The 21031-nt window shown below is 36.7% G+C and overlaps 1 protein-coding gene across 1 annotated transcript; it reads left to right on the top strand.

Annotated features, from left to right (window-relative positions):
* The first annotated feature begins 1338 nt into the window (after positions 1–1338).
* Positions 1339–20319, top strand: FCAMR (Fc alpha and mu receptor). Its single transcript, XM_088154018.1, has 8 exons — positions 1339–1378; positions 2937–3272; positions 6492–6821; positions 9318–9429; positions 13865–13877; positions 14015–14198; positions 17037–17171; positions 18484–20319. The coding sequence occupies exons 1-8, from the start codon at positions 1339–1341 to the stop codon at positions 18555–18557; spliced, it is 1224 nt and encodes a 407-aa protein (XP_088010144.1). The 3' UTR covers positions 18558–20319.
* The last annotated feature ends 712 nt before the right edge of the window (positions 20320–21031 follow it).

Raw genomic sequence — 21031 nt, 5'->3', positions numbered from 1 at the left:
AGTTTGGAGATGGAGCATAGTGAAAGTTAATGGGATTTGATTTTAACTTGACTTGTTTGGGGCTGAAATGTAAACTAGAACTGCATCCAATTTGGTCCCCAGAGACAGTGTTGTCCAAACTTGGCCACTTTAAGATGAGTGGACTTCAACTCCCAGAATTCCCCAGCCAGCCATGCTGGCTGGGGAATTCTGGGAGTTGAAGTCCACTCATCTTAAAGTGGCCAAGTTTGGACAACATTGCCCAGAGAGGCAGCTACCAAAGGACCCAAACCTTCATAAGTCCATTTGTTTAAAGAGCTCTGAGTTCAGTGGAAAAGAATTGATTACATAGTTAATCACCCTCGATAATGAGCAGTAAAGCGCTGATTAGGATAAATGGTTAGGCTCGAGGTAGGATTCAATGCACCATTAGACCAGCTATGGAATTCTAGAAATGTATTAATTTCTATTCTGTTTGCAAATTCAGATAAGCTGTTGTCTTCAAATTTGGCTTCTTTTGACAATCTACTTATGTTCAGGAGTTCAGTTCAGGAGAATTTGAAGCGACAACATCTTTTAAAGGGAATACTTCAATAGTATTTTAAGAAGGAAGTATTTTAAGTACTTCTTAAATAAGTATTTCTCATATGGAGAAGTGGTTTAGTACCCAGCTGTCCTGGTGATCACATCTTGAACATAAATGTTGTTTTCATTCATCTGCTAACAATGTTGTTTAGAAATTCTAGCAAGAAGAAAATAGGAAATGGAAGATGGTTCCTCCAAATGAAGCTGGGGAATCTTTGGAATGAAAGAAACCCTTTGGGAAAGCTGCTTATTTCTGCCAAAAGCATTTCATTAATTGTCCCATAGCTGCTACATGAATGTTAAATATTGGATTTCACTGAAAGTCTCTCTCTCTCTCCCTCTCCCTCTCTCTCTCTCTCTCTCTCTCTGACTTAATAGCTTCAGTAGGGCCAAGAGACGCACTAATGATGCAAAATGAGGGGACAATGCCATTTCTTTGTTAGGGACCAATATTTTCTCTCTTTTTTCAAATTTGGGTGGAATTCTTTATTTTTTAAAATTCTATTAAGCTTATTTTGGTATACTATAGTTTTCATATGGTTCTTAATGTAAAATGGCAAGAAAGTTGAGGGGTTTCTGGGGATGGAGAAAAATTGGACTACAGGTCTTCAGAATGGGGCATCACTTCCTCTCTTTTCTTTTTGATCTCTACTAAGTGAAATGTTCAAAAGTTTTTAATATCTCTATCAGGCATTACAAAACTGCTTGGAATCTGTTCTGTTTCTACCACTCAGCTGAGATATATTTGCCTCTTGAATATTTCTGAATTCAAGCATGATGTTGATCATCTTTATTTTGTTCACTGTGATGCATGGTGAGTAGCCAGAAGTTTTATTCTTTTAGCCTTTCCCCACATGTTAGGAAAGGTTGACACTAATGACCCAATCAATGTCCATTCAACAGTTAGATGTACGGTGCTTCCAAACAAAGAGTAATCAAAAGGTCCCGGGTATACAACAGTTCAGCCATTTCCTTCTTAACTGATTTTCTTTGGAATGAAAAATAATGGAAGAATAAGTGAAGGGAAAAACAACAACAACAGATGGGTTGTCTGGACAATTCCATGAATGAGAGAGGCTCATAGTTCTGACTCATCCTTAAAACAGCATTGGGGAAAAGCAACTCCCAAACTTACCTTGCTCCTTTGGGGTTGCCTCATATGTGGGCTACCATTTCTACATTTATCAACCATGCAAGCTACCCATTATGGACTAAATGGCTCCTTAATCAAATATAGATAATCCAATGCTATTTCTAGAACTCACTTCAGTTTTAATTCTCCTTAAAACCAGTTTCTGGTAAGTTTGAAAGATTATTTTATTATTAAATAAAATGGCTTTTAAATTTTTCCAGAAATGTATGTTTACTTTAAAGAAATTACAAACAAAGCAAGTTCTGGCAAAATATAAGTTCTTTCTCTTCGACATTTTCAAATAATTAAATATTTGTTAGTTGATTATCTTTTAATTTATTAATTAGTAATATTTAAATACCTATGCATATTACTATAATTTTGTTGCAATAATGTTTCCTTGCTGACAGAATGAAAGAAGTGTTCCAATACTATAAGATGTTCCTGCTGACTCCAGTAATGCTTACTGTCAAATGAGATTATAGGACAACAACTGTAATAAGCAAAATATGTCATAGATTGGAATTCTCACCCTTCTCCACCATCCCTTCCATTTCCTTTTCCAAAATTGACCAAATAACAATGGTACAACCCACTTTAGTATTTCAGAAGCATCCTGGATGATAGATATAGTTCCTATTCATCCTTAATAATCAAGATCCATGGAAACTATATTGCACATAGATCACTAAGGCTAAAATACTGTCCATAGGTTGTATGGAGCATTCAAAAAATGGGGATCCATTCAAAGTGATCCTACCATAGTATCCGAATAAATGGAAATTATGGTCGCCATGATAATTTTGCCTGGATATTAACTACAGTGAGGACTAACTAGTGCAGTCACTCAACCTATTATGAGATATCTCTAGCATGAACCAGATTGGGAAAGAAACAGGATGATTATGTCATGAAGGACTGGTATTAGCATAATGTAAAGCCATTTAGATGGACTTAGTGGGATTCTGTTTTTAGTGGGTGTAAGCATTTCAACTGAGAAGTTTGGCTTTGGACAAATTCTTGTTCTCTAGGATCCAATAAACTGAAAAAAACCCAAATATATGTTCTATCAATTCATGATTACTAAGGTTTTATCTGATTAATTTATTTAATTGGATCTGGGTTAAGACTATTAATTTTCTTTTGAGGGGTTATTTGACTTACAAGATAAGTGGTACAGTGTACTTTATCTTCTTTCTTGGACAATGCGTTAATTGCCTTCCCTCTTCCTTCAAAATAGTTTCAGACACGTTGTATGGACCAAGGCTACTGATAAGTCATGTTGGTGGATCAGTGACAATCAAATGCTATTATGTAACCACATCAGTGAACAGGCATGACAGAAAATTTTTCTGCAAGGAATTGCCACATAAAAGGTGTCAAACTGTCATTTCTAGTAATGCTTTCATTCATCAAGATTACAAAGAAAGAGTGTCAATGTACAACAATCCTCAAAAAGGGATTTTGCAAGTGACAATGAGACAGCTGACAAGTAGAGATTCCAGTAATTACAGATGTGGCATTGGCAAGATAAGTGATGGTTTATATGCTAGAATGAATTTAACCATTTTGGAAGGTAAGTAAATATTATAAATGTATTCTTCTCCAAAGAGTATATATATCCTACTGATGGCATATTTTAAAATATTACAAAATCAACTTTATTAAACACAAAATAACTTAGGTAGTCCTAACTCTGCCTTTTAAGAAGTTGTTTATTTTATACAAAAGTACCATATTTTTCCGACTATAAGATGATACTTTTCTCTAAAATCCTTACGCTAAAAATTGAAGGCCGTCTTATTCAAGGAAGTCAGCCGAGGAGAGAACTGCGCGGTTGCACAACTGCCCATACTTTGTCTCTGCAAAGAGGCTTCCTCCTATTGCTAGCCTCCAGTCACGAGTGAAATAGCTTGAGTCTGCAAACAGACTTCCTCCAATCACGAGCCTTATGTAACTGACGTCAGCTGATGCTAAACAAACCAATTGGAGGAAGTCTGTTCGCAGAGACAAGCTATCGGCAGTTTCACTCATGATTGAATGTAATCAGTTATGCAAAAGAGCATGGAAATAGAGCTGCAGAGAGATGGTTTGGACCTCCTCCCACCGAGTGTATCAGGTAAATGGTAACTAATTACTAAATAAAAATGTGTTCTGCACTATCTTTAAAATATTGATTTCTTAATTTTGGGTTGGAAAAGTGGGGGTCGTCTTGTACATAGGGGCGTCTTATTGACAGAAAAATACAGTATATGTTCCTTTACCCTCTTTGAATTAAGTGACATCCATATTTAAGCATGTTTACTACTGATTGCAATGGCAAACTTACACATGGTATTCAAAATGCTCATATTTTTATGGATGTGTGTGTGTATGTGTGTGTGTGTGTATCACTAGACTTTTGTAAGGACAGTCCACAGTGCCTCAGGGGACTTTAAAAAAAAAAAAAAGCCCAGCAGAAAAGTAGGTAGTTCAGGGAAGGAAACATAGTAATTAAAACACATAAAACATATTTCCTGCTGGGTTTCAAATCAGACACATTCTGCATGACAGACAAATGTTGTAACCACTGTGCTGGTGAGAAAAGTCTGCTGTAATAGGCAGGTAATGGACTTTAATGAGGAAAAACATGAAAAATACAAGAAAGGCATTTTTATTCTAAAGCTGGTTATTGTGTCTGCATATACATTCATTATCTTTGTATATATGAATTTAATTTAACTTTGTATGCAAGTTTTAGATGTGTGTGTATATATGATGTGCACACACATGTAACAATTTATATCTCCAGTAAGACCCACCCATAGAAAGGAAAGCAATTCCTACTTCCTTTCTGATAGGGCCCAGCAGCAGAGAAATTGTGGGAACCTGCAGTCTGGCCTGGATACTTCGCAAGCTGCTGCCAGAGCATCTCTGGACAGTATTTTCTTAAGACTGCTTAGACTCAGCCTAGCTTGGACACAGGGCAAGAGCAGTTTAAGGACACAGTATGGATTTGGGCACAGTGGTTGCTGCCTGGAAGTGAGAGTCCTCTCTGGTGGCACCCCAGATCTGAAAGTGCTTTCTCAGAGGGTTATGTCTGGTGCCTAATTTATTATTTATTAGATTTATATGCCCATCCCAAATACATGACTCTGGGAGGCTAGCAATATTCAAAATGATAAAAACATATACAAAAACCATAAAATTTTTATTTTATTTTATTTATTTATCAAACGTATCCCCACCCATCTCCCCTCAATGGAGGACTCTGGGCGGCTTACAGCATATTAAAACAATAAATAAATATACAGTTAAAATTTATAAAAACACATTTACACAGAGTAAAAGGAAGAGGGAAAATCCAGGAGGCCAATGGAAGCAACACCAGGCCTCTAGGGGGCTAGCCAACCCCATATCTGATGACCCCCCTCCACACCCCAGGCCAGATGGCACAGCCAGGTCTTCAAGTCCCTCCCCAGCTGGGAAAAATATACAGCAGCTGGAAAAAATGACAAAAACATGAATCAGTCACTCAACACAACCAAGAAACAGGTTCCATCTCCACTCAGGGGTCCAAGCTTGAGCACAGAGCCAACATTTCAAGGCCTTACAGAAAGCCAGTAGGGAGGGGGCCAATCTGATCTCCAGAGGGATGATATTCCAGAAGGTGGGCACCATGGCAGAAAAGGCTTTCCTCTTGGGCCCCACTGGCCAACACTGCCATTCCTGATGGGATGGGTAGAAACAACTGGGGAGAGACGGTCCTTAAAATGTAAAATTAAATGTGACAATACTTTACTAATTAAAAAGATATATTGAGGTTATCACAGTGTAATAATGCTGGGCATGAAACCAGATCACAAGAGGGGCTTGTTAATTTTATTTATTTATTTATTTATTTATTTATTTATTTATTTATTTAAATTTATTAGCTCAATATTTGAATTTATTAACTCATTATTAATGAGTTACCCAAGGTGTTCGAATCACTGATAACAAATAAGTTATAATGACTTATATTGCAAGATTGGAAAGTTACCATGTGATTTATTAAGGAATGGATAGATTTATCTTTAGAGCTGTGTTCTGAACAAACCAGGACTGCACAGGATCAAACATTTTAGTCTGGGAAAAAAAACTCAAATGGTATTGAGATAAGATTCTGTAATGTTTGATTTACAGTGCACAACATTTTCTAGCAGAAACAATGAATTAATGCACTTTGTGAACCACTGACCACCTAATTAAAGTAGGTACAAATTGAAAAAAAAACACAAATAAATAAATTAGAGATATTGCTTGGTGTCACCTTACTTGACTGATCTTAAATGAGCATTGCTTATTCGTTTCCAAGATCGTGCCCTTTTGATATTCCAGTCTGAGTGGCTGGGGATGATGGAAGTTGTAATCCAAACTATCTGGAGTCATTTAAGTTGGGCAGTCTGGCACAGCTATTTAACATTTCTGATATCTGTTCCCCAACAGAAACAACTTTTTAGAATGACTTTTCCATTTAAATTAAATTCCATTGTATCTGTTCAAAGCACAGTCTCTGAAAAAAATGTAAAAAGAGTTTCTGTGAATGATTAGAATTGCCAGACATACTAATTTAATTTGTTCCTCTTGCTGTGCATTTGGGAAATATAACTTGAATTGCATAATGTTTTGTTCCTATCTGATGGACAATTTGTCATGCCTTTGATTCTTTTCTTTTTAGCAAATAAAGTACTCAAATGCTCTTTCAAGTAGTTGCTTCAGACTGATAGGAAAACTAATACATAATAAGATCTGATGGTTTAATTTCTCCAAACAGGCTTGGATTTGCCCAAATCCCCTCAAATTGTTTGGGGTAAGCTGACTGGGTCGGTGGAGCTCCAATGTCCATCTGAAACTCCCAGGCCAGAAATGAGGAACATATTGTGCAAGTTGATCCATACTGATTGTTTTCCCATACTAGACAAAAGCAAAAGCAGGACTAGACAGCACAGTCACCGAATTATTATGACCAATGGGAATAGCTCAGGAACTTTCAATGTTATTATAAATAAGCTGGAAAGAAAAGACTCTGGAATCTATATATGCAGGACAAGGAAACTGGACAAGAATGCAAGTGCAAGAACCATACAACTGCAGGTGGTAGAGGGTAAGCCTTAAGAGAAAAAATGTAAAAGCATATTTGTGGCCTCATAAAACAAACTGCACAGAAGCTGAAGAAAAACAAATCAAGAGAGGAAACTGACTCCTCGTTTTACAATCCCTTATTCTTATCCAGTTCTCCAACTCCATGCTGTTGGCTCTAGGCATACATGCGATTCTAGTCATCGCCTATTGCAGCGTGTCTCAACCTTGGGAACTTTAAGATGTGTGGACTTCAACTCTTGGAATTCCCCAGCCAGCTATCCAACTCCCATGATGGCTTTTGGAACCAAAATGTGCTTCTTCCCCCTCCCCCTTTGAAGAACATTCTTAACTAGTATGTTCTCCATGATGATTTTCCTTAAATGAGCAGTCCTCTTCATTCCTTGGAAGGGGGGTCAAAAGGGTTAACTTTCTTTTCACTGGACAAATCCTCCTATCAATATCTTTGCTCTTCTCACTCTTTCCCCCACAGTTTTTACCATCCACCATCTCTCATCCCAGCCCTTCTGTATTCCATTCTTCATTCACCTTTCATTTGGTACATTTTGGCTCGTGAGAGCCGATTGTTAAATTTTCTGTAATTTTGTGAGCCAGTTGAGAGCAGAGTTGAGCCACAACTCCTAGCATGCCAATCAGCTGTTTGGCAGCTCATGTCATGATGGTAGTAGCAATGGAGCTGGCAGAGCTGGTTGTTATATCAGCACACAACTGCCTGTACCTGTTCTAAATTAACATTAAACAGGATCAGTCTGGGCATCCTGCAGTTCTATTTCCCCCTACCGAATATACGCATCAAGCCATTTCTTTTTTTCAGACTATCTTTTAGTTCCAGTTAGTCAAGAGCTTGCGCTCAAAATATTTTTTCTTATTCTTAATTCAGACAAAATTCCACCATTAAATTAAACTGCTTTCCAAAATGTATGCAGATGGAATCACATGCAGCATTTGGAAAAATGTCTGTTTACCTGCAATTCTTTGAAAATGTGTAGGCTTAATACTAATTACCAAAATCCCTTCTAAATACCACTTTCCTGAGGGGAATATCAAATACAACAGACTATAACTTGTCAAGACATTTAGTTTCCTTATCTTAAAGGCTCATCTGAAATTCAGAAGCAATAAACTGTTGAATTTGACCTTTGTTCTTTAGTAACTTTGCCATTTTTTTCAAATAGGAGAAAACTTTCAAAATAAATTTTTCAAAAGAAAAATCTCTATACATAAAAATATGATTATTAGAAACTATTTTTCTACATACAAAGTTCCTTTGTCTGTAAATATGGCAAAACATCTGATTACGTGAGGTCCTACTTGCAGTCCTGCAAATGCTGTTTAACTAGCATTGACTTTTTGTGTAGCTGGTGGCCAGTCCAGAATGTGCATGTGTTCATAAAAGGAAGGGCTGAAGATCACTGGTAAAGCACATGCTTTGTAGGCAAGGAGTCACAGGTATAATCATTGCTCTCAAGGCAGAATTGGGAAATGCTCCATTCTGAAATGGAGAGTGAGTGTAGACAATACTAATCTAAATGCACCCCAGATGTGAGTTAGTATAAGGCAGATTCCTATGTTTCTGTGTTTTTGTGAAGGCATATGATGCTGAGTTCTAAGCATTCTGGCACAACAGACATTGGTGAAATAATATCCATACCAAAAATTGTCACTTTGCAGGAGGATAGGAAAATTCAACCTTATTGGTCTCCCAGTGCTCAGTGAATTTATATCTAGTTGCTAACCGGATAGCTGGCTGGCACAGGTACAGGTGGGACCATGGCTGTTGACATCAGAAAAGAATTTTGATTTAATGATTATTTATTTAGTTAAACAATTTATAAGGCCACCTATCTCCCAAAAGTAACTCTGGGTGGTATATGAGGATTAAAAACAACAGTTTAACAGTTTAACAAAAACCATAATATCTGAGTCCTCAAACACAATCCAACTCATAAGGAACAATATTAACCAATGTTAACCAGCAGAGCTCCCCTAACCATATGACCCAAATGCCTGGGGGCACAACCAGGTCTTTAATACTTACCAAAGGCTAACAGGATCAGGGCCATCCTTATCTCCAGAGGGATCTGTTCCATAGGGCAGATGCTGCCACAGAGAAGTCATGATTCTGGGGTTCAACGAGATCACATTGTTTAATGGAAGGGATCTGGAGCATGCCTTCCCAGCTAGATCTGGTGAGGAAAGCAAAGATGATGGGAGATAGGCAGCCCTGCAAATAGCCTTTGCATAGTGCTTGCCATATTCCTCCACCACTATTTTCTAGAGCAAAAGATAAGAGTGGGAAGGCCCCTTAGATTGCAACTTCCAACATTTATGCCTGTTGGCTACAATTCTTCTAATGTGTTTCTGAAAATTCCAAATAATGGTACTCAGATGCAAGGCTGATTTTTAATATATAAAAAACAAAAAGGTTTTCATCTTGATACAGAAACATGCTTTCATTAATTTCCAGCTACAGCATCATTCTATTTTTTTTTTTAAACAGAATCTGTTTTCTCTAATATCCTAAGTGATGCCCAAACTACAAGTGAATCGCTGACTGTTAATGCATCTTCCTACTGGCTTATGACATCTAAAGATGAAGTCTACAAAGAAAGGTATAGTTGGTGAACACACATGGTTTCTAGTTGAAGCATTTTCCACCTCATTTGTAATCAGGATTTACCTGAAATGTAAGCTTCAAACGTTTTATTGGACTTGTCTCCAAACTAGACATCCCCAGACAGGATCCTTTGACAACTAAGACCCAGGAAAGAATAAGAAACTGGAATAAATAGCATATCGGAGAATCGTGACTTCATGATCACACATAGAGAAACTTATTATTTAAGTGGTGGGTGCACTGGAGTAGTCAAATAGTTGGATCCAGACTCAACTTATTTCTATTTTTTCAACTGGGTCTGTTCAAAGCATGGCTAAGTCTGAATACAGCCCAAAGCTCTGAGGTTTAGTTTGTGCTATTTTTAAAACTCAATTTCATAATCAACAATGCCAAACTCCATAGCATATTCCACTATATTTCTGGAATTTATTTATTTATTTATATTCCAAATTTAGACATTGCAAGTATACTCGTGGATAAGCCAAGAATTTTAGGTGCCAAAATACACCCCAAAAATGGGGCTTGGCTTATCCATGGATGGACTTGTCCACACGTATATATGATAATACTTTTTTAAAGTACCCATATTTCCAGTATATACTTGCATATAAGCTTATCCACGCATAAGCAGATCCTCAAATTTTTAACCAAAATACCATGAAAAATGTGGGTCAGCTTATCCATGGGTGGTACATTTTTTATGGTATTTTGGTTAAAAATTCAAGGGTCGGCTTATCCACGAATGGGCTTACATACGAGTATATTACAGTACTAGTATATTCCAGCATATTACTGGAATATACTAGCAGGGGGGAAAAGGCATTAAACTCTGGAATGCATGCATCTATTCTCTCAAACAACTTAACCAAAAACTATACTTGGGAAAAAAAGAATAGAAACAGTTCTTCCATTGCAATTAATTAATTAATTAAACGTGAGCCAGTCTCCCTTCTTCTTTTTTTTTTTTTTACCATGTTATTGCTTATTATATTGGGGGAGATGTATATTTCAGTTAGAAAACAAAATGCAGCTTCTGCTACAAGGTAAGCAAAACATAGATAATCTGTATCATCATTTTACCATCCAATCCATTTATTATGCATAATTAGTAAATTATACACTAAACATCTTTACTGTAAGCTTGTTGATTGGATGGTTCAAGAAAGACTTTTAGCAGTGGAACAAGCCAGCTTCAGATCAGGTTTTTTTGTTGCTGATCGATGTATTACTTGGCACCGCCTCTTGCAAAGTAGACTATTCCTCCTGGAGGTGCTCTTTATGCTGCTTTTATAGATCTGAATGCAGCCTTTGACTCAATCCTTTATGAGAGGTTGTGGCAAAAATTAGCAGTTTCCTCTATTGATTGCCTGCTTGTGCAATTTATGATGTTACATGAAAGTACTACAAAGCAGATCCAATGCTCAAATAGTGGAAAACTGACTGACCTTATTCCAACTTCTAGTGGATTCAAGCAGAGATGTATTTTCCTCCCACCCTCATTATTTAATTTTTATATCAATGACATTCATTGTTCAGTTTCTTAATAAAGCAGAATTCCATCCTCCTTCCTTGGCCACTAAACCAACCTCCATTCTGCTCTATGCTGATGATGAGTAATCTTGTCTGTATCTCAAGTAGGGTTGCAACAGAGGCTTCACACATTAGCTTCCTATTGCCAACCTAAAATACTAGAAATTAATCACACACAAACCAAGAAGTATTCACCTTGCAGCACACTAATCACTCTCACAGTTGGAAGATCAACAGCAACCAAACTGAACAGATAAAGTCTTTTAAATATCTTCACATTTATTTCCAGTCATCTTCTTCCTGGAAGCTTTACTCCTCAGATCTTTCTCTGCATGCCCAAACAGCCTCTACTGCAATAATTAGATATTCAACATGTAGGGCAACAGCTACGTCCCTGCAGCAATTAAATGTTTTAAAGCTAAAGAGCTGTGCCTTCCTATGACCAAACAAATGTGCAGTTCCCATCACCATTCAAAGGTAATTTTGGATTAATTGAGTAATCTTGTTTTGAGCATTAATGATAAGCAAAAAAAGGAAAGAGTTATTCCATCATGCACAAAAGACAGATGCCAAATGGAGCAGCTCTTAATCCTCTCTGCTGACTCCTAATTTTTTTCTGGCACCTTTCCTGTCGTTTGATTGATTGATCAAATTTGATTTGATGGCACCTGACTCCAAATGACTCTGGGTGGCTCATAATACACCAGGCAATATAAAAACAGTATAGTACCAAGAAGGAAACAAATTCAAACTAGAACAGAAGAAAAAGCAATAAAAGAACAAAATGGTGAACCTGTCAGACACCCCAAAACATCCCACTTCCAGCAGAGGGGATTCCAGCCATCCTGGCCCAAGGCATGAGAGAATAGCCAGGGCTTTATGGTGACTCCAACTTAGCCCTTCGTCTGAGCTCTCTACTTCTGTCTTATATTTGTTTCAAATTGACTGTATCAGCTTGCTCTAATTTTGCCTTCCCCAACTTAGTGCAAAAACCTAGTGGTTAGGCACTGGCACCAGCTCTTTCTGGATGGTCCCAAGCTGGGGAGAGTTGCTATAATATGGTATAAATGTGCTGCGCCTGATTCCGACTTTGGCCATGACTTTGTTGGTTATACAACACTGAGGAGAGTGCTAGTTAAAGCAATGCCAGGGGCTTGAAGCTGAGACCTAATCATTATAACTCCAGTTGCAAGTGCAGATCTCTTTGCTATTACATACTTATATTGGAAACTGTCTGCAGAGGGAATAAAAAAGGAAGTATGCCTGTTATTTAGTTAGTTATTCGCCTTAGATGTGGCCTAACTCCAATCGATGCTGGGTGGCTCATAGCATAAAAACAAACAACAAAATGCAAGCAGCCCCTCCCCCATAACAATAAACAAGAAGGTGAATCCAGTCAACTGCAAACATATGCACCCAACAAGGAGCTCCAACCAGGCTAGCCCGAAGCCTGGGAGAAGAGCCAGGTCTTTAAGGCCCCCCAGAATGCCAACAGGTGCACCAGATGAGATAAAAACAACTGTTCTTCCAATCAGTAAATAACAGGGTCCTCTCTGGGGAACCTTATTTCAGAGGGCAGGGATCTTGCTAGAAAAGGCCCGTTTCCAAGATTCCAATAGATGGCACTGCTTAATCAAAGAAACCCAGAGTGTGCCAACCATGTTGAATCAAACTGGCTGGGCCAACACCACGAGAAATAGAGGATCCATCAAGTAACCAGGCCACACAAGGCTTCATAAGTCATAACAAGTACCTCGAATCACACCCAGAAGCAAACTGGCAACCAATGCAGCTTATGAAACAGTGCAGCTCGTGAAACTGCCCCTCACTGCCCACACTGCTACATTCTGGACCAGTTGAAGTTTCTGGATGGTCTTCAAGAGTGTCCCCATATACAGCACATTGCAGTAATCAAGCCATGAGGTGACTATGGCATGAGTGATTATTTGAAGGGCCTCCCAATCTAGGAAAGGAAACAACTGCATCATTGAAGTGTTTCCCCTTTTGTACACTTGCCAGTGTCACATGAATGTACAAAATTCTTGGACTTGAATCACATGATTATGACCTTTATCTTAACTTTTTTTGATGCCCCCCCCCCCAATGGCTGTCTCTGGAAATAGAAATAGATAATATTTGGGGAGGAAGCTGAACACAGTATGAAGAAATACTACTGATTACAATGTCCACACTAATTTCTGCTAGAGTTTTGAAACACTAAAACTTGAGAAAATTGTTTGACCACAGGAAATAACAAGATGAGTCTTCATCTGAGCAGTAATGATTCTGTTGCTCAGTCTTTAACTTGGTAAGAAATCTAGTGATTGAATTCAGGTCAAGTGTTGAAATAATGTCTATATTGCCAATTAGTTTGTTCTGCTACATGCAAACTAGTTTAACAGTGTAAACTTTCATCAAATATTGTGTGGTATTAAATACCAATGCTGGTGGTCCCTTTTCCCCATGAACCTATCCATATATAATGCCCAGAAAGCATGTACACATAATAATTTAATCTGATTGTGTAACAGTTCTGTTAATAATTCACATTAATCCACCAGTTATAATTCGTACTCACTGGCTTAAAGAGGCAACCACCACTACCACCACCACCCCCCCAAAAAAAAGAAAGAAAAGAAAAAGAAAATAGAATGAAGAGGTGGTTTCTTAAAGGCTAGAAGATTTAACTTATCGTCTATCATTCTCCTTAGTGCTAGATGGAATCATCATGACTGATAGAGTCCTCTTGATCATGAGAACAGTTAAATTTTCTAACAATTGGTATTACACTCAGTGTGCAATAGGCACTTTAACAGCATATGTGATAAAAATTTAACCTGTATTTAACTGTTTTTATGATCAAGATGCTAATCCTCTCCTTTTATGTGGCCAATTTCCAGATACCTCCAAGAAGTTTGCAAAATTCTTATCAATAGATATAGCTTATAGAAGTCATTTGGTCCTTTCCTTGCATTATTAACTTTTTCAGGCTTTTGTTGTAACTTTTTATTATTTTTATGTCTTAATATTTGATTAATTTTTATGACTAGTCTCGGACCATGAAACTCCAAACTCTAGTAAAGGACCTTTTGAACGTTTGTACTGTATCTATTTTCAGCTCTTCTTACAGTGAGCAAAATCTATTGTCAATTGTGATACCAGTTCCTGTTCTACTTCTACTTCTTGCTGTCCCAGTTATTTTGATTCTTGTTAAAATAAGACGAAGGAAGACTGGTAAGTGAAATCATAAATCATTATTGGTTCCTTCAGAGCAGAAATATTAAGATGAAGGGTGATCCTTAGGTATAGCATTATGTGTAGTAAACCATAATTATGCTAAAATGAAATATACACAATGTTATTTTCATGCAAATGCCACCATTATATATTTCAGTCTAATACCTGATGCTAATATGTAAGCCGCAGCATTTATGTGACAATGTCATTATGCATGTTTTATCATTTGTCCTCCTTGCTCCCTGCAGATTCCCATGCTTATTTACAGTAACACACCATGATCTTGCAGATCAGCCAATTATTTGACATGTAGGTTTAAGCTAAATAATAAAGTTCAACAAATATATGTGCTGAAATAAGAAAAGTACCACAGTAATAAATATCAAAAATCTAATTTCTATGAGACAGAAACAACAGCAGACCAGGAAATAATTTCCTAAATATTTGATAGAATAAGAAGGTCTTAGCTTTTGAAGAACTAGAAGTTTCAGTGACAGAAAGAGAGTCACATGAACCATATAAGGGAATATGTTTCCCAGCTAGGGTGCAGAATCCCCAAAGGCTCTGTCTTTGTGGGCATCTATCTCACCTCATCCAGAGCATCAATAATCAGAGATCTCTGTCCCTGAAACTAGTTGCAGTGGTGAAGATATTTGCTATAATATTATGGATGCAATCCACATGGGACTATCAATACTGTAACAATGGCTTGATTTTAGCCTCAAAATAAGCTGGCTATTGATGCAATTCTTCCAATAACTGCACAATATGTTCTGTGCAGTTAGCACCATTAAGTGACTTACAATCACATTTCTGACTGATGGAATTTCCAAACTGTCTTCGATAATAGTCCTTCATTGAGCACTACAGAATTCTAATCTAGAAGTTGCCAAATTATAAATAATAATTCTAAGATCCCCAAACAGCAAGATCCTTAGTCAAAGAAAGGGGAAAAGAGGAGAGGAGAGGAGAGGAGAGGAGAGGAGAGGAGAGGAGAGGAGAGGAGAGGAGAGGAGAGGAGAGGAGAGGAGAGGAGAGGAGAGGAGAGGAGAGGAGAGGATGAGATTTAGGAGAAACAGTATTCCTAGGTGTGACCCTCCAGACTGTATAAAATTATGATATTTTTAAGTTGAATCCTAGTAACTGCACCCATGCAATATCCTTGGCAAAACAGGTTCTTATATGAATAGGCAGAACATCTGCATCCGGGTTTGTCAAGTCAGTTTACTCTTAGTAAATATTGTCCTTCATTTAGAAGAGCTCTAAATCATTTGGAAGCTCTCTACAAGGATAGAGAAATATTTTGAATTATATGTCATTGTTAAATATCCAACGGCAAACACATATGAAGCATTTCTTCTCTTTAATATGAAATATTTATTTAAGAAGTGGTTTCACTACATTCTTAATAAGCTCCAGGGGCTTTTAGATCAACAAACAGGGTTCCAAACTTTGTTTTTTGTGTGCTATATTTATTTCATTTCTTCCAAGTAATAATGAAGTATCAATAGAACAATCTTACCATTCTTCTTGGGGGTGTCTGACATGAGAGGTCTTGAACAATCCATAGTTCTGCTAGGCTCATGCCAGAGGCAGAAGGAAGGTGACTAAGGCCAATTTTTCCCCTACTGAGAACAATAGAAGGGATTCTTTAAACTTCTCATTACACTGTGATTCTGTATTTTGGGCATAATTGTGGCTAAGATTATTTGTAATCCCACAGCTGCCACTCCTCAAATCTTTTCCCTTTTATTCCCTTTTATTCTCTTCAAGTGTTGGAAAATAAGGGGCTGCAGATGCTTTTAAAACAGTAAGGAAAGGAATTTGAGGTTATAAGCTGATAGGAGTTTAATGAAATTGGTGGTATATAGATTTGATAGACCAATCAATTCTCCAGCTCTGAAATCAGACCTCTCTTTTTGACTTCAACAGTGAATCTTTAAAAAATCCTCCCATTGACCAAAGGATCACAGTCTAAATTATATAAAGATGACAACGACTTGACTCAATCCATGTTGATGAACAGACTAATTTAGAACTCTGATGGCTCTTGAAAAGTTGTCCAAGAGGATTGCATGCAGAAGCTTCTTCCCAGTGTTTGCAAAAAATATAAAATAAATAAAATCAGTCACTGCTGCTTATCTTAAAATAGTACTGTAGTGGTAGAGAGGGCAAATGGACACATTCTGAGCATATGTATGGAGTGGATTAATAGAGGCTAGGAATCAACTTGATCCAAATATTTCCATTCCCCTGACAAGTCCATGGACCAAGGAGAAAAATGTGCCAACCATGGAAGTGGCCTGTATATTTTCCCTCCAGCTTCCCACCTTCTCCAACTTCTAAGTCCAGCCTAGCACAGCTTTAGATTTTGGATTTCTTATGCCTTGGCTTCTCTTTCTCCCATCCCCTTCAGATTGCCCTGGCTAATTGGTGTTGTTATCATCCAGACAGCTGCTATAGAGAAATGGCATTTTAGACCAAAGCTATATTTCCAAGCTTATTTATTTATTTATTTATTGTATTTATATAGCCACCCATCTCACACAAAGTGACTCTGGGTGATGTACAACAATATATACTTAGTTACTGCCTTTATTACACATATTTTTGCTGCTAAGTCTGGCAAAAAAGGATATTTCCAAAGAGTATATATGTTTATGTGTGTATGTGCACAGATATGTATGTTTGTATTGGTTTATGTGTGACTGTGTGTATACATGCATATGTATGGTTTGTTCCCACATTTCAAGAAAAATCAGGGTATAATAATTCTATTATGTTATCCCAGTGCTTAATGGATAAAAATGTAAGTATCTGTTGTTTTTTTTAAAGCATCACATAACATTATTTCAAAAAGTCCTGAAGGAGAATTGCCATTGCCTACTCAAAAGTGTTTGGAGGAACATCCCCAAAATGATAATAGAAATTCAGCAGATGAAAATGAGTCTCCTCTAAATTCTGATGAAGGTACAATATTTTCACCTCTCTGACTTAAGGGTCCTTCATTCAATTCATATGAATAGCACTAATTCCCAGTCCAGAATTCCCTCCATCTTCTGCTTCCTTACTGAATAGGCCTACTATATCTGGGCTGCAAACATCTGGCCTAAATGGAAACAAAAAGATAGCAGAACACTCTTTGTTGTCATCTAGTAGTCATCTGGATTTTGCAAGATATGCTATGCTTGTCTTTGGATACAAGTGAGTTTAGGCGCAGCAACTTGTCAGAACCAAGCAATCTGGTGCCTACGAGCTGTTTTGGACAACAAATTCCACAATTCTTGTCATTTGCCATTTGCCTGGAACTGATGAAAGTTAAGGCATCTGGAGGACACCAAATTGCCTATTCCTTGAGACATTTTGAATAGTATGGTTCTACTATTTCTTTTCTAATAGAAATTGTTATTATTATTATTATTATTACAATATTTTTCTTCTCAATGATTCTTGTGTTTTTATATTTACCCTCCCTTTTAAGAACTTTTGCAATAATAGCACTCAGTTATAGTCAATGCAAATTCTTTATGATGAATGGATTCCACAGCACAGCCATGGCCTTGCTTGTCTTCTGTTCATTTAAAGCTCAAAGTGAAAAAAATCAAGAGATTTGTATGGGACTTTAAGATGGTATTATAGTTTACATTTTTTAAAAGCTAGTAAATTCAAAACTGATGTAAACATTTTCAGTATTTATCAGCTAAGACTATAAGAATATATATATATATATATATATATATATATATATATATACTGTATATGACATTTGTCACCGCCCATCTCTGGGCGGTTTACAAAGCGGTTAAAATCAATTAAAATTACAATATAAAATAATCCTAAATAAACAGAAAATAAATATAATCCAAGGGTAGATGTTAAACTTGGCAGTAACTTGGGGAGTGTCATCAAAGCGCCAGCCAACCCCAGGACTGGGTAAGATTCTTGTCACCCCATGCAAGCTGGCAGAGCCAAGTCTTTAATCCTTTCTGGAAATCCGGGAGGGAGGGGCCTGCCGCACCTCTGGGGGGAAGAATATTCCAAAGGGCGGGGGGGGGGGTTCAATATACATTTCAATTATACACTTGAAATGTAAAGCTTCAAAAAATAATAAATTATGCTGTCTTTTTTAAAATCTAAAATATTACACGGGATAGGAATTTTCATTATCAAAACTTCTTCTCAATCACTTTTGTGTAAGGACAATTATCCTAAAGTGATTATAAGTGTTTAAACCCATAGAATACCAAACTAATTCTTCTCTTTCTTTTTTGCTTTCTTTTAGCAGAAGCCTCAATTACTGTCTATTGTTTGGTCAGCCATGGGCCAGATCCTGAAGACTCAAGTAAAAATGACTAACTGCCTTCAAAATAAATTTGCTCATATTATACAGAGAACCTATGGAGATACCCATTAGATTATGCAGATACGATTAGCACTTTGTATTAGCTTCTCTCCCTACCCAATTTTGTAATGTAATCTCTTCCCATGTCCATCCTACTGGAATGAAATTTGCTAAGTTTTAGCAGTATACATAGGAATCTGGAAGTAATGGCAAAATGATTACCCATGTGCCACAATGTCATTGTGGAAATGATGTGATTTTCTTACTTGTATCAGTCTTCAAAATGTGACTGATCCAGATTACATAATCTTATTATTTGTGTGATGATTGAGGCTTGAAGAGATGCCATACACTGTATGCACTCTATCTATCTATCTATCTATCTATCTATCTATCTATCTATCTATCTATCTATCTATCTATCTCATAGAATTAAACACACCAGTGGTCTAAATTTACTCACACTGTGTTAAACTAAACCAAACATTTTTCCAATGAAAGATAGGCAGTTCTTGATTGTAATTTTGTAACAGTCTCTTGATTTCTCAAGTTGCTGGCATGTTAATACTTCATTTCCTGGCAACTCAGTTCCAAGGCATAATGCTGAAGTTATTGAAATTTGAATCCTAGCCCTCATTTAGGTTGATAAGAACTCATAATTATTATGCAACTCACCATCAATCAGCTTCCAAGCAGTAAGTCAACATTTTTTCTCTTCAAGTTGCCGCATAAATGATAAGTCCATCATTACAGAGCTAAATTAAATACTGTACATCATGAAGATTACAGTAGCACTTTAGTCAATTGCAGCCTTAGGCAGAATTGTTCTGATAATCTCTAAAGTTATGGCAAAGAGACAAATAATTCTTCAACTGCAATTATGCACTCCAGAGGACTTTGGTCTTTTGTGTGTAGTAAATAGCAGATTTTTTCGCCATATGCCACAACCCTAAAAACTGGAAGGAGTTTCATAAGCAATTCATTATATGGCATAAACATGAGAAAAATCAGAAAGGTAACCAGGTATTTCCACCCTCTTGGACTACAACTGTTTTTTGTCTCCTGGCATTTTTGATCCAAATTAGTACTAATCATTATTACTGTTGGTCACACAGTCAGCCAGATGTTTAGATGGGATTTGGCATTTTTATCCACCTATTGAGTCCTTCACAAGGACCTGGGATAGGCAGATGTTGTTTGATGGTGTTAGAGGTATCATCGCAGATTATAATTATTATTATGGTTGGTTGCACAGTCAGCCAGATGTTTAGACTGGATTTGGCATTATTATTATTATTATTATTATTATTATTATTATTATTATTATTATTATTTTATCCCACCCCTTTTATATATAACTCAAGGTGGCGAACATGCCTAATCCTCTTGCCTCCTATTTTCCCCACAACAACAACCCTATGAGGTGGGTTGGGCTGAGAGACAGTGACTGGCTCAAGTCACCCAGCTGGTTTCCATGCCTAAGGCAGGACTAGAATTCACAGTCTCCTGCTTTCTAGGCCAGCACCATAGCCACTTCACCTATACTACTTTTGTATATAGTAAGATGTTTTAAAAAGTGGGGGGCAGTTGACCATCTCCATGAAATGTTCATCAGATACAAATCTTGCTAAAAGGCAAATGATGAGAACTGGCTGAAGAAGACTTTGGTCCAGGTTGGAAAATATCAACTCTTAGCATGTAAAACAAACATTGTAAAAAACTCTTGTGATAGCATTTTGATGGATGAAAACTGTAAATAGCAATTAAGCAATCTGTTTTTCCCTCACAATTCAGTTTTTTGAAGTATAATCTTTTAAATCTTTATCTGAAAAACATATTTTAAAGTTCATTTGAAAATAAATATGTGAATCTTTTTTCCCTTAAATTGGGAAAATACTACTGCAAATAAACTATTTTATTTAGTTAAATTTAGTTAGGACTCCTGGACAATTTGTTTCATATCTGTTCCAGCCCTTTTATGATAAATTATGTAGTAATAATAGCAGGCAAACTGATAATGTGCTACTGCTCCTTCTATAAAAGTTATATATAAAAACACAACTACTCCAAGTTGTAGAAATAGGAAAATATTCTTATTGTTAGCCGCCCAACAGAATGAGCATTAAGACCAAAAGACTGAGTGCTGTTAATAAGTAATAAATATTGGCTTGGAATTAAAACTTACCTTCTTCCAATTGAAATATTCATTTTCATGAAAGAAATAATTTGTGCACAATGGTTATTAAATAGAATAATAATAATTTTGGATTTTGCTTGTCTTTCCTTGTTTTATAGTTCTGAATGTTAGAAAAAATAAATACATGCCTGCATCAGATCAGCTAAATACTTAAAGGATATATAGAAGTAAAATATTTTCTATTTCAGTGTGAATGTATGATGACAATCTTTCACATGTTTAATAAAGGCCTGATCTAATTTTGGAAAGTACATCTTAAAAGCCAGACAGAAAACCTGATATTGTTAATAT

This window comes from Python bivittatus, unplaced genomic scaffold, assembly GCF_059951505.1.
Source record: "Python bivittatus isolate LINGU-HERP-01145 unplaced genomic scaffold, Pbiv_v1 ctg000700_np1212, whole genome shotgun sequence".
NCBI lineage: Eukaryota > Metazoa > Chordata > Lepidosauria > Squamata > Pythonidae > Python > Python bivittatus.
This window is presented reverse-complemented; position numbering and strand designations above follow the sequence as displayed.